The sequence below is a fragment of the Myotis myotis genome, unplaced genomic scaffold (genome assembly GCF_014108235.1).
Source record: "Myotis myotis isolate mMyoMyo1 unplaced genomic scaffold, mMyoMyo1.p scaffold_m19_p_19, whole genome shotgun sequence".
Lineage (NCBI taxonomy): Eukaryota > Metazoa > Chordata > Mammalia > Chiroptera > Vespertilionidae > Myotis > Myotis myotis.
The window spans coordinates 15,469,560-15,482,894 of record NW_023416323.1 but is presented as its reverse complement, the minus strand read 5'-3'; the positions used below and the strand labels follow the sequence as shown (position 1 = coordinate 15,482,894).

The following is a 13,335-nucleotide window of genomic DNA, read 5'->3' as shown; positions in this document are numbered from 1 at the left end:
TAAGTTTGGAACCCAGGCCATCTCCTGAAAGGGCCTGATTTGGGGGAGGACACTTGTTCCTCCCCAAAGGCCCAAATCGCCCTTGTATTTATTTGCATGCCCTTTACAGCCAGAAAGACAAACTCAGATCTTCAAATGCATTACATAATCATTTTTTTCTTTTTTTAAAAATACATTTTATTGATTTTTTACAGAGAGGAAGGGAGAGGGATAGAGAGTTAGAAACATCGATGAGAGAGAAACATCGATCAGCTGCCTCCTGCACACTCTCCAGTGGGTATCTGCCCATAACCAAGGTATATGACCTTGACCGGAATCGAACCTGGGACCCTTGAGTCCGCAGGCCGACGCTCTATCCACTGAGCCAAACCAGTTAGGGCACATTACATAATCATTTAATAAACACAGTAAAAACGGCAGTGCCTGGATCTCTAACAACCAACCAATTGTTTTTGGCAAGTCACCAGTGTCTGTCCAATGAAATAGGGCCAAGGGGAAATCTTTACTCAATGCTTTCTGGGTACCAGACTCACTTTCCAGCTCACTTTCATAAGGTTAAAAAACAGGAAGTCTTAGGAGGCACCATTTTTCTTTATCCTTTTTTACTTTGCTAACTGAAAGGGCTAGGTTTCTCTACGAAGCAGCACATGAGATTCAACTTGTAAAAATACAGAGACCTATAGTCCTTTCAACTAGCAAAGCAGAAGAAAAGGATAAAGGTTTTCCCTGTAGTTCTGCGATCCTACTGCAAGTCCAGTAGGTAGCCTGGCTTTCTCTTCTCATGATGGAGAGACATGTGTTTCTATGACCTGGACAGTTTGTTTATCCAACTGCCAACCCACCTTCCCTGGTGGGCTCAAGAAGTATCTGGTTAACAGGAATCAAAAAATATTTATTTTTTATTTTTTAAAGATTCTTATTTAAAAAATTTTTTTATTGCTTTCAGAGAGGAAGAAACAGGGAGAGAGAGATAGAAACATCAAAGATGAGAGAGAATCAATGATTCAGCTGCCTCCTGCACGCCCTACACTGGGGATCGAGCTGCAACCTGGACACATGTCCTGACCAGGAATCGAACTGTCACCTCCTGATTCATAGATTGACCCTCACTGAGCCATGCTGGCCAGGCAACACATATTTCTTAAGCCAATCTTAAGACCAACAACTTGCCCATTTCACCTCTTCCAGCGATGGCCCTTCCAATTTCAGCCACATTGAATAAAAGCCACATTTCTCATATTTTGCATCAGTATATCAAACAGAAAGTAGCATTTTCTTCTAGATGCAAAAACAAAATTACGTATTGGTTTTTAATTTCCCATTTCTGTCATAAAGATCACACATTATGGAAAAATGATATTTCTAATTCTGTTGGAATGTAAACCCACATTACACCTATAACTGATCAAACTATTATACAAATATTCTTCCCTGTGTCAATAAAACCACTTACCATGAAGGAAAGATATGGGGAAATTACATATTATTAATTCAAAACCTGATAGTGGCAGCAGGCACTGAGCTGAAAAATGTGAAATTATTATGACTCAATATTTAGAGTTCAATGTTAAATGGAAAAATACATATATGAGTATTTCTCTTTTTTTATTTATCTTCTGTTATTACTTGAATACTCTGATTTAGAACTATGGTCTGAATTTTGTAAACTCGTTAGCATTAGGTGGACTTCATGAAACATTGCATAAATTAACAGTGTTAAAATTGGCGAGCATTTAAAAATCCACCAACTAGATGGTGAAGTATTAACCAAAAAAAGCACCGCCAGGGTCAAAGGCAAAATAATGTACTTGGCTTGCACCCCTGGTACTCTGCGAAATGATGACTTATTTATAGTCCCACGTGCAGGAGGCCTGTAGCCAAAGGAATGATGCATCAAAACGTGTTTACCCTCCATCTACCCGCCCCTGCCTGGAAGACTGTGTTTGGTGTCCTGTAAGAGGGGAAAATATCACCTGTTTTGTCACATACTTGCCCCAAATCAGGAGCACCGATTTGGCTTCTCAATAGCAGTCTTTTTATCTGCCCAGAGAAATACCACTAGGAAATATTTACTCCCACAGTTCCGACATGCAGGGGGCTACAATGGCCCAAGTTCTACAAAAATAACTGATTTATTATTGCGAATATATTACTACCAGGACACTGGAAATTGTGAACTTTTTACCAAACAATATAAAAAGCTACTTCATTTTAAGTTTCTCGTGTAGCTCCCCCCTGCCCCAAAATCATCCTATCATTTTAGAAAGAGCTATTAAACAGACATGCCTTGTTGGCACCCTTAAAGTTAATCATGGCCCAAAAGTCTTTGAGGCAATAACACAGGTGTATGGCATCCTGTTTTTCTTGTGGCTTGTTTTCTGTTCTGGAAAACCCAATTATCAAAACACAGAAAGCAAACACATAAACATTGAGTAGTAAACATTCAAATTCATTAGTTAGTCTCACTCACTCTCCCAAGACACTAAAAACTGGATCCATCATTATCCCATCAGGAAACCTGATGGGCTAGGCTAGGACCATCCACCTCCTCAACCAGTCTGAGATCCTGACTTCTATTTACCAAGGCTGGGAGAGCTTTGGTTTTCACCCACATAGACTTGACTTTGGCCTCATTAACACCCACTATAACCTAATGTCTAGTTCAGGAAAGATAAAATTGTGGGGATCAGAGAGTTAAGACCACACTTGTCTTGTACACAACTATTCTTACATATAAATCCAATCACAATGATACTAACTCTTGGAGACAACTATAGGATTGTCCATTTATTGACCTAAATAAGCTGGAAATTAAAGCTATGAGAATGAAATAGTGAAATCAAAGACCTAACTGTCAACCATCTTCATAGAAAATATTTTGCAATATATTAAACAGAAATCTACCCAGATTAAATTTAAAAAACCCACAAGTCAGTAAGAAAAATAACAACAGAAAAAGAGGGCAAAGGTTAAGGATAAGCAAGTAAAAAAAAATCCAAATTTCCAATAACTTTATTTCTGAAATGTGCATCCTTACTAGTTATCAGGCATATGCAAATTAAGCTGAGATGCTGCTTCTCACCCAGAGTGGCACACATTTTAAAAGATGGATCATTCAATTAGAGACAACCTAGCAGATATTGGATTAAGTGAGATAACCTGGTCCACAAAAGGCAGCTATTTTGTGATAATGCGTACTGGGCATTTGTATTTTATATTTTGTGACTTTTCTGGTGTGTAAATAGGTAAAACCATTCCAGGAAATAACTGGATAGTATCTAGTAAAACTTCAAATCTAAAAAAACAAAACCTGCAAATCTCAAAGCCCACTGCCCGGCAACATTGCTTCTGGATATACTAGTATTTCTTAGGAAAATTTTCAAACTTATCTGTGTCCAAAGAAACACATATGAGATTGTTCACTGTCATACTGGGTATAATGGAAAAAAAAATAAGTGAAGGAACAAAAGTCTGGCCTCTTCAAAGAATGAACCAGCACATAGCGCCGGTGTGGCTCAGTCGGTTGGAGTGTAGTCCTGTACACCAAAATGCTTCACGTTCAGTTCCCGGTTTGGACACATATCCAGGTTGCAGGTATGATCCCAATCGGGGTGCATACAGGTAACCACTGATTCTTGTTTCTCTCTCTCTCTCTCTCTCTCTCTCTCTCTCTCTCTCCCCCTCTCTAAATCAATAAAAAAAAATTTAAGAAAAAATAGCCATGAAGCATAATTAAACCATTTAGAGGGTGAGGGCTTCACATGTATCACCTTATTTAACCCCCAAAATGACCCTACGGGACAGTACTTCCCGCTAATACTTGGGCAGGTGAAGCAGCAAGTCCAGGACCTCTCCACAGATACACAGCGCCTTCCCTGATCACTACAAATCCGGAGTCTTAGGCACTGAGGTTTACGGGAGAGAGAAGACGACTGGCTGATCCCGTTGTCCGGGAGGATGTGAGAAAGGAGGCCTTCTCATGTAGCCTTCCTGGGGGTGCAAATTCCAACAGCTGGGCAATGAGTAGCTAAGGTGTTATCAGTGTGCTATCCTACTGCCCGTACTCCCTCTTTGGGAAGTACACACTAAGAAGATAATCTCAGAAGTTCTAAAAGGTGCTTGTATGTCTCATAAATTCCTAGGAAATGCACACAGGCGATCTTGGAAGCACTGTTTATGACAAGGAAACATTGCAAATTTAAGCCTATCAGTAGGGAACTAGTCTGTGGCACATGTATGCAGGGGAATAGTATGAAGCTTTCTTATGCTAAACTGTCTCTAAGGTAATTTACATAGTATCTCATTTAAGTAAAAACATGTACATGACTCTACATGTGTACATGGAGAGATATTTTCCAAAATTTTAAGGGTTTACTTTTTATTGTAGGGACTCTGATGATTCTTACCTTAAAAAAAAAAAAAAAAGTTTATTTGAGCCAAGCTGATGACACATGCCAGGCAGTAAGATCTCAAATGCTCCCTGATGATTCTTACTTTCATTCTTTTGCTGTTCTGCGTTGTTCAGATTTTTTCTTACCTATCCTGTTTACCAATATATGGGAGCTTATTGAACATCAAAGATTTGTCAAGGTTTAAACGAAGAGGGCCTTGCACTCTGGATTAAGTAAACCCTCCTGGGATTTGTTACAAAACTACTCGCTACCCTCACTGATGCCACCAGCATCCCTGAGGGAGACAGCAACCACTCCAGCACTACCCAGCTCCACCCACCTGTCCACAGACCAGTCCTTCTCTCAGAAGAATCTCCAAACACCCCCTCTGCTCCATACCTACTCAAGTCCACCTTGATCGCTCTCCTCTGCTTCTCACCCCCACCCCGCGCCCAAAGGGCCGGGGACCAGGAGGGCGCCTGCAGATGTCAGGTTACTGCTTGGCCTAAACCTCCAGGGTCTCACACCTACAAGGACCCCCACCCCCACCCCCACCCAGCTCGCGTCACTTCCCTTGGCTCCGTGGCGTCCAGTTCCCGCAGCTGGGAGAGATCCCTCATCCCTCTCCCGAGCACCCCAATGCCCACGGAGAACGCTACCTCGCCCGCCCCCGCGCCCCGGATCTGTGGCCGGACCGCCCCTCCCCCCAACACACACACACACACACACACACACACACACACACACACACACACAACCGGGACCGCCCCTGGTGCTTCCCGATCTGTGGCAGGTCTCCATCTAGGGCCCATGGGGAGCCGAGACCCCCGAGTCCACCCTGCTCATGAGGCCCCCGACTATGGCAGGTCTCTGTCCAGGGCCCTTGGGGACCTCAGACCCTTCCAGGCCCGTACACCTGCCACCGGACCTCCGAGCACCCTCCCAAGCCCCGAACCTTCCCCCACGCCCGGACCTCCGCCACGAGCCCCCTCCAGGCCCGGACCCCCGCTACCCTGCACGCACCCTCCCGGCAGCGCCGTCTCCAGATGGTGTCGTTGTGCAGGATGCGACAGAACTTGGTGCAGACCTGGGCCAGGCTGGGCAGGTCAGTGCCGGGCAGCGAGGCGAAGATCTCCACCAGCAGCTCGGGAGGCAGCTCCAGCAGCGAGCAGCGCGGGGGTGGCGAGGGGCTCGAGCTCCGGCCGCTCCACTCACTGCACAGCTCCGCCGCGCCCGCCTCGATGCGCTCCTCTTCCAGGTCCGTGTCCGGCTCGCTGTCGGCCGCCGCCGTCTCGGCCGGGTCCCGGCGCTGCTGGCGACGCCGACACCCCCGCGAAGGGCCCACCCCACAGAGACGAGCGCACACCGCCATGCCCGTCCGCGTAACCGCCGCCGCCGCCGCCGCCGCCGCGCCTGCGCCTGCGCCGCTGTCAGCCGGCCCCGCCCCGCGGGAGCGCCCAGCCGAGCCCCCAGGCCTAGTCCCGCCCATCAGCGCCCAGCCCCGCCCAGTCGGAAACCTAGCCACGCCCCCACTCGCCTCGGCCCCGCCCCCAAGGGGGACCTGCAGAGGCCCCGCCCCGGTGAGCCCCGCCTGCGGGGGTGGGTGATCCGCCGCGCCCTCTCCTAAAGGGCCGGCGACCCCCGGGGGCTCTGGCCTCGGCTCGCCTGAGGTCTGCGGGCCTCCTGTCCCCCTCGCGGAGCTTGCACGGGAAAAGAATGTCACCCACAAACGCGCCACGGCCGCCCCTTCCCGACTAAAGACGTGAGTGTGGCAGCAAAAGGGCGAGCTGCCGCGTGTGAGGACCAAACCGACCCGCTGCAGAGCATAGGGCTGACGCGCAACCCACCGCGCTGAGCTGGCTCGGCTGGCGGAGGCCGCTCCTCACCCAGGAGCGCCTTTAGGTGTGTCTGCCGCGCCGAGGATGGCACTAAGGATCCCCCGGAGGACATTCCACCCCCCTCCCCATGACCCAAGGATCCTCTCCCCAGGACGGTCCAGAGAACTCCCAAATAACCTCCGTCCATGAATCCCTCCGGGACCCTCTCTGAGGGCCCCACGAACCCCCACCAGAACCGCTAGGACCTCCCCTGAGGGGAGCCCCAAGGACTGGCCCCCAGGATTCCCCAAGGACACCTTCCTCCCCAGGACCCCCTCCCCTCGCAAAGAAAGCTCCAAATGGCCCCCAAGACTGCTGCTCACAGAAGGCGAGATTAAGTGGCAGATGGAAGCATTGCCAGCTGTTAAAGCTCTACGAACTAGGTAAGCCAAATAGAACCCTAAATTGTGCCTGTCAGCTCTTTTATCGAAAAACTAACATTCACTCATTTCTGCCCTTATTACAGTGGAGAGGGGAAATCATGCTACGTGATAAATCCTGTGTCATCTGTCAGTGATCTTGTTACCTTGTTTACTATGCTCCAGGGCACGTGTGTTCTAGAGGCTCTGTACAGCTACCTCTTGACAGTGGCTTCACCTTAAATAACTCATAACAAGAAACTGTTATTAATTGTCATCAGAGAGGAGAGCCAGGGGTACGGATGCTATAGTAGCAGCTCTACAACTCCTTTCTGATCAAGACTTACTTCAATGCCCTGAAGTGCTGGAGGAGTTGCCCAGAATCTAAATGGAAGCTAAGAATCCACTGGCAAACCCAGTGTTTCTGGTTTTGTGTGGGGTCTTGCTGATCTAATAGAAAAGACTAATCCTGCCAGTTTCCCTGGGCCCAACCTCCACAAATTCCTGGTTATCCACCACCACCTCCATAAGGAAATCTCTAAGCAGAAAAGAGGGCAGTCTACCCTAGTCCACAGAATCCCATAAATGGGGAAGTGCATCTTTTGACAAAAAAAATAGCAGTGCCTTAGTTCAAATGTTTACCATCTTAGGTCTACACAATGGAAAAACAACACCTTAGTCAGAAATAGCACAGATAAGCCGCTATGTCCTTCCATCAGCAGCACAGGATGTCCCATTCCCCACAACGGTGACCTTAGTTTTGATGCCACGAGTTGTGATAGAGAGAGCTTTGCACAGAGACCTGTGTCCTCTCCCCTCACCCCACAGGCCAGACCCAATGGTTTTAGGGTGGGCTTGGGGCTCCACTTCTGAGCCCTGTCTTAAGAATGCCACTGATGCCTGGCCGGCCAGTGTGGCTCAGTCGTTGAGTGTCAACCTATGAACCAGGAGGTCACAGTTCAGTTCCCAGTCAGAGCATATGCCCGGGTTTCGGGCTCAATCCCCAGTAGGGGGCATGTAGGAGGCAGGCGATTGATGACTCTCTCTCATCATTGATGTTTCTTTCTCTCTTCCTCTCGCTTCTAAATCAATAGAAAATATATATATATATATGAAAAATAACATCATATTGACCTACCTGCATATAGAAGGTTTTCCCATCCATCCTCTGTAGTTGCCAGAACTGGCTTCCTTCAAACAGTAACATAAGTAAAAAAGCAGACTCATCTTATCACTCACCTATTTCAAAGTACTTAGTGGGCCTATTGACTCCTTATCATATCACACAAAATAGCTCACTATCTGGTCCTATCCTCTAGCCTGGCCTCCTCATTCCCCACACACATCTTTCAATCAGTGCCACCAGATTCCTTAGCCAGAACTCACCATGTCTTGTCACATCTCTGTCACTTTGCTCAAGCTGTCTCCTTTGCCAGGAAGTCCCATCTCCCCAGTCTGTGCCTTTAAATCCAACCCCCTTCCTTCTTGTCCTCTAATGGTACCCCCTTCTAGGAAGGATGGTCCCTTTATTACAAGCACCATCATATTGTTTTATTGTAGACACTTGCTTCCTTTGGCTTTACTAGATGCAACCCTCGCAACATGACAGATGTACTAACCCTTCATGCAGTCAGTGAATGTTTACTGAATAAATGTTTGTTGAATGAAAAAAAAGAACAAATAAACTGGCTAAAAGATTAAACAAGGAGGAATGTGAACCAGACATAGAAAAGACTGTTGGGCTATCATCATCACCATCACCATCCAAACTAGGAAATATCTCAGCAATGTACTGAATAATATAATAAAAATTTACAGAATGCCTGACTAGCCTATGTGCTATGCTCAGTGTGGATCCATAGGTTCTATTCTAAAGCATGATCCTTGCCACTGTTACATCTCAGTCAGTTTTAAAGAAATATATCTATTCCCTACTAGGCCCTATTAATAAACTGTATTTTTCTTCTAGGGGAGCTTAGAGTATATTAAAATGTACAAATTAATTTGTTCAAATTTTCATCTTTAATAGAATGGCTAAACTATTCTGTGTTCATAATTTGAATTATGCAACTAAAAGATACGCCTATATATCCTTTATAGCAGGAAGGCTGTGTACAATAACTCACAAAGATGTTGAAGGATTGAACTGGTGCAGACCATCAGAACAGAAAGAAAAAGACAGCTGTGAGAGCTTGGGTAATCCATGTTGGTGTAGAGGAGCCAGAAGGGAAAGACTTTGAATATAGCGGAGAACTTTCACATGTTGAATGCTGAAAGCATTATGTGTCTTTGAACAATTTTATAAGCCCTCATACAGAACTTGTATCCTTTTTTTATTTTTATTTTTTATTTTTTTAAAATATATATTTTATTGATTTTTTACAGAGAGGAAGGAGAGGGATAGAGAGTCAGAAACATCGATGAGAGAGAAACATCGATCAGCCTCCTCCTGCACACCTCCTACTGGGGATGTGCCCGCAACCAAGGTACATGCCCTTGACCGTAATCGAACCTGGGACCTTTCAGTCCGCAGGCCGACGCTCTATCCACTGAGCCAAACCGGTTACGGCAGAACTTGTATCCTTTACAAAGAACATTAAGGAGGATCATAATAAAATGAGGGAAAACTAGATAGAACAGATCATTTGTTTTAATACTACAACAATGAACTCTTTGTTAGTGAGAACTGGTAACATCTAAGGAAATAAGTAGAATATAGGACAGGGCATTTTTTAATTGGTTGCCCTGAAAGTAGTAAGCCATGTTAACTTGATGCATGCTGTTAGACGTGAAAAATGTCATCTTATCCATTGCCCAGCAGAAACAGTCAGGGTGAAGGGAAAACATTCATAGGCTAAACAAGAAGTTCATGGTTTAAAATGAGAGTCTGAACAGTTGCATCCCTTAACTGCCGCATATACTGTATGGGCAAACGCTGGAAAAACAATCCATTGAAATGTATTTAGAATTAAGCAAACAACAGCAGCAAAACCCTTGGAATGTTACCCAGTTCATCAGTTGTTATTCACTCATTTAAGAAATAATGTTAGGTTATCTGAATGATTTGCCATGGCTTTCCTGTATGCACTAGTTTGTTGATTTTTAAAGTTGAACCCCAGAGGCAGAGCTTCACAGGGAGGAAGCATTCTAGTACAGGGCCTCTTTCGCAAAACCTCCCAGGACCCGGTGAGGACACTCCCACAGATTGCATCTACTGGGTGTCAACTGCAAAATCTTCCTGACTGAATTCTTTCTGAGAATAGCTCATGCGTTCCTCTTGAGCAATACTTGTTTGTTTACTTGTTCTAAAGAGCAAGGAGATGACACCGGACAGATTGGACAACGGGCCAATAGTGTCCCAGAGGACTTCCAGGGTGGAATATGTCTTCCAATCAGAAAGAGGAGAGGCGGGACAGGCCGGAGGAGGTGAACGACTTCTCAGTGTGCCCTGCCCTCCATATTGAGTGTGGCAAAAATAACCCTAATGTGTTCTAGAGCAGGTTACTGTTTCACGCCCCATTTGACAGATTCTTAGAAATAGCTAGCATGATTTACAGCTGCGTTACTCAATAATGCTGTGATGTCATATTCAATTCTTATCGGTTAAATTATTTCCCCCATGATTATGGTCATTTAATGTTATGGAAAAAGAAATAGGGTAAGAGTTATTTAAAACTGACACTGCTTGGCTTTCTACAATGATTATTTGATAGTTTAAAAGCACCAGGAGATTCCTGGAGAAAACACTAAATAAATTTAAGTGAAAGATGTGCTTTTGCTTTCCCCTTTTTTATGGGTTGTTTCAAGGAACTGTAATATTTGTTATTCAACTAAAAATAAATCATACTATGTTTATATTAGCTACCTTAAAATAATTCATGAACAATATCAATTTACCACTCTGAATATTTTTCACTACATCAAACTTCTATTAAACTGCAATTGGAGGCACATGAAATTTTTCACATACACTCAAGCACACTTGTTTTCAAAAGTTACATGAAGTTACTTTTAAAAAAAATTTTAGAGAGGGAAAGAAACATTTATTTGTTGGTCCACTAATTTATGCATTCATTTGTTGCATCTTCTTTAATTTAATTGAAATTTTCTATCACCATTTATCCCCTCCATGCCTTCCACCATACCCCCAACCCCAAAGTGATTGCTTCTTGTATGCGCCCTGATGAGAGATTGAACCTGCAACCTTGGCATATCGGGATGATGCTCTAACCAACTGAGTTAACCTGGCCAGGGCCTAAATTAATACTTCTTAAAAAAAAAAAAAAAAAATATATATATATATATATATATATATATATATATATATATATATATATATATATTTGGTTTCAGAGGGAAGGGAGAAGGAGAGATAGAAACATCAATAATGAGAGAGAATCATTGATCAGCTGCCTCCTGCATATCGCTACTGGGGATCAAGCCTGCAACCTGGCATGTGCTCTTGATCAGAACCAAGCCCGGGACACTTCAGTCTTCAGGTTGACGCTCTGTCCACTGAGCCAAACCAGCTAGGGCCTAAAGTAATACATTTTAAGTCTCATTAATTATTTATTCAAACATGCTAGTCTAAAATGGAAATTATGCTTATGAGAAATCTTTACACACCAACTGAATTGGATGATTTCCTGAGAAATATGTAGGGATATGTGGTTTTATTTTATTTTAATTATTATTTTTAATTTTTTGGGTTTTTTTCTATTTTATTTTTTAATATATGTTTGTTAATACAGATAGGAAGGGAGAGGGAAAGAAACATCATTGATGGGAGAATCATCTATTTGGCTGCATCCTGAACGCTCCCTCCTGGGGATTGAGCCCATAACCCCGGGCATGTGTCCTGACTGGAATCCAACCATGACCTCCTAGTTCATAAATCAATAGTCAACCACTGAACCACACCGGCCAGGCAGAATATATGATTTTAGATTCAAGTGGGAGCTCAAGCTTAGGGGTAGGACTATAACAACCACTGTAAATGTGGACTTCAGTACTTGAAAATCTCAAAGAGTAATCCATTCCCAACACTAGCATAGCCCTTGAGGCTAATCCCTTGAGGCTATTACAATGAACCAAGGCCTCCCGGTAATTTGGTAATGCTTTATGGATGCTTAAGGGACTAGGAAAATATGAAACTCTCCTTCCCTTCCCCCCACTCCCATATGCCAGATAATTTATTTCTCCCTCTTGCATTTGGAACAGTTATCCAGCAAGAGAATGAGAGGTCCATTTCTTGCAAAGTAGCACTAAGCCAAGAAAGCACTCACCAGTCAATACTAAGTATCATAAAAATCCCTTTGTACTTCAAAACTGATCATTTTGTGTTTGGCAGAAGGTAGGTACATAATAAGCACTTACTGGATTTTTTTTTCAATCTTCACGGAATAAAAACAATCAAGATAGTACACTGGAAGCTTAAATCTTTAGAATTTTGGAAACCAGATAAAATGTCCAAGTGTTCTTTATTAACTGTATATTATCAGATTTTAAAGGTAAAGAACTGTGACAGAAAGAGGAAAAAAGAATACGTGAGACAGCAAGTGACACATGCACAAATCCACTGTTCTTTTGTAGACAGAATAAAGAGCTACAACTAACATCATTGCTTTGGTGGTGGGGAATAATTGATGGGAACTCTAACAAACTTGCTTCTCTATAAAGAAAAAAATTCCATCTGTATTAAAACCACTTTAAGAAATATATCTTATACATTTGTATAGTAATGCATATTAGCACACTCCAATTACTTTATCAAACAGGCATATAAAAAAGGCTTTTACATACTTAAAAGGGCCAAAATGCTGGAAATATGATAATCTTTCAAAGTATTAGATATTAAAGAGCAAAAACAGCCAAAGAATCGATTGCTGTTCATAAAGATGTGTTGTAGGCAGCAGGAATGGCACCAGGTATCTGACCCATGGGGTTAGACCAAAACTAGGTTCAGCATCCTCAGTGCTTGGGTTCTGGCTAGGAAAGAATTCAGAGTAAGATGCAAAACTGTAAGAGAACATTTATTGAGGAAATTACAGAGTTAGAAACGGTAATTCCTAGAAGAAATGGGCTTAGGAAACAAGTTATAGAGGCAAAGGAAGGGCTCTTGGAGCTTGGGAGTGAGGAAGCTAATGATAATGTGCCTGGGTGGAGAGAGAGGGGAAAGGCATGGGAGGGAGAGGGCACTGGCTCCTCCATCCTAATGATTTTATTTCTTATTTTTAAAAATCTTTATTGTTTTAAGTATTGCAGATGTCTCCCTTTTATCCCCCACTGCCCTCCTCCACCCAGTTCCAGCCCCACCCCAGGCCTTCACCATCCTATTGTCTGTGTCCATAGGCAATGCATTAAGATCTTTGGTTAATCTCTTTCTGCCCCCTCCAACCCTCTTCCCTCTGAGATTCGTCATTGTTCCATGTTTCCATGCCTCTGGTTCTATTTTATTAATCAGTTTATTTTGTTCATTAGATTCCTTATTCATTTATTTTTATTTTTAGATTCAATTATTGATAGATATGTATTTTTTGCCATTTTATATTCATATTTTTTCTTCTCCTCCTCCTCCTTCTCCTCCTCTTCCTTCTTTCTCGTCTTAAAGAATCCCCTTCAACATTTCATGTAATACTGGTTTGGTGGTGATGAACTCCTTTAGCTTTTTCTTGTCTGTGAAGCTCTTTATCTGACCTTCAATTCTAA

At 43.6% G+C, this 13,335-nt stretch overlaps 1 protein-coding gene across 4 annotated transcripts in view; it reads right to left on the bottom strand.

The window, feature by feature from the left end:
• FBXO31 (F-box protein 31) overlaps positions 1-5,814 on the bottom strand; it is a 41,841-nt gene extending 36,027 nt beyond the window's left edge. For 2 of the 4 annotated variants that reach the window (XM_036345621.1, XM_036345622.1), the window contains exon 1: positions 5,415-5,814. In XM_036345621.1, the coding sequence (XP_036201514.1) occupies positions 5,415-5,763 (349 nt within the window). In that variant the 5' untranslated portion in view covers positions 5,764-5,814. The remainder of the gene's footprint in view (positions 1-5,414) is intronic. The other 2 variants (XM_036345620.1, XM_036345623.1) reach the window with 2 other exon arrangements.
• Between the last annotated feature and the right edge of the window lie 7,521 nt (positions 5,815-13,335).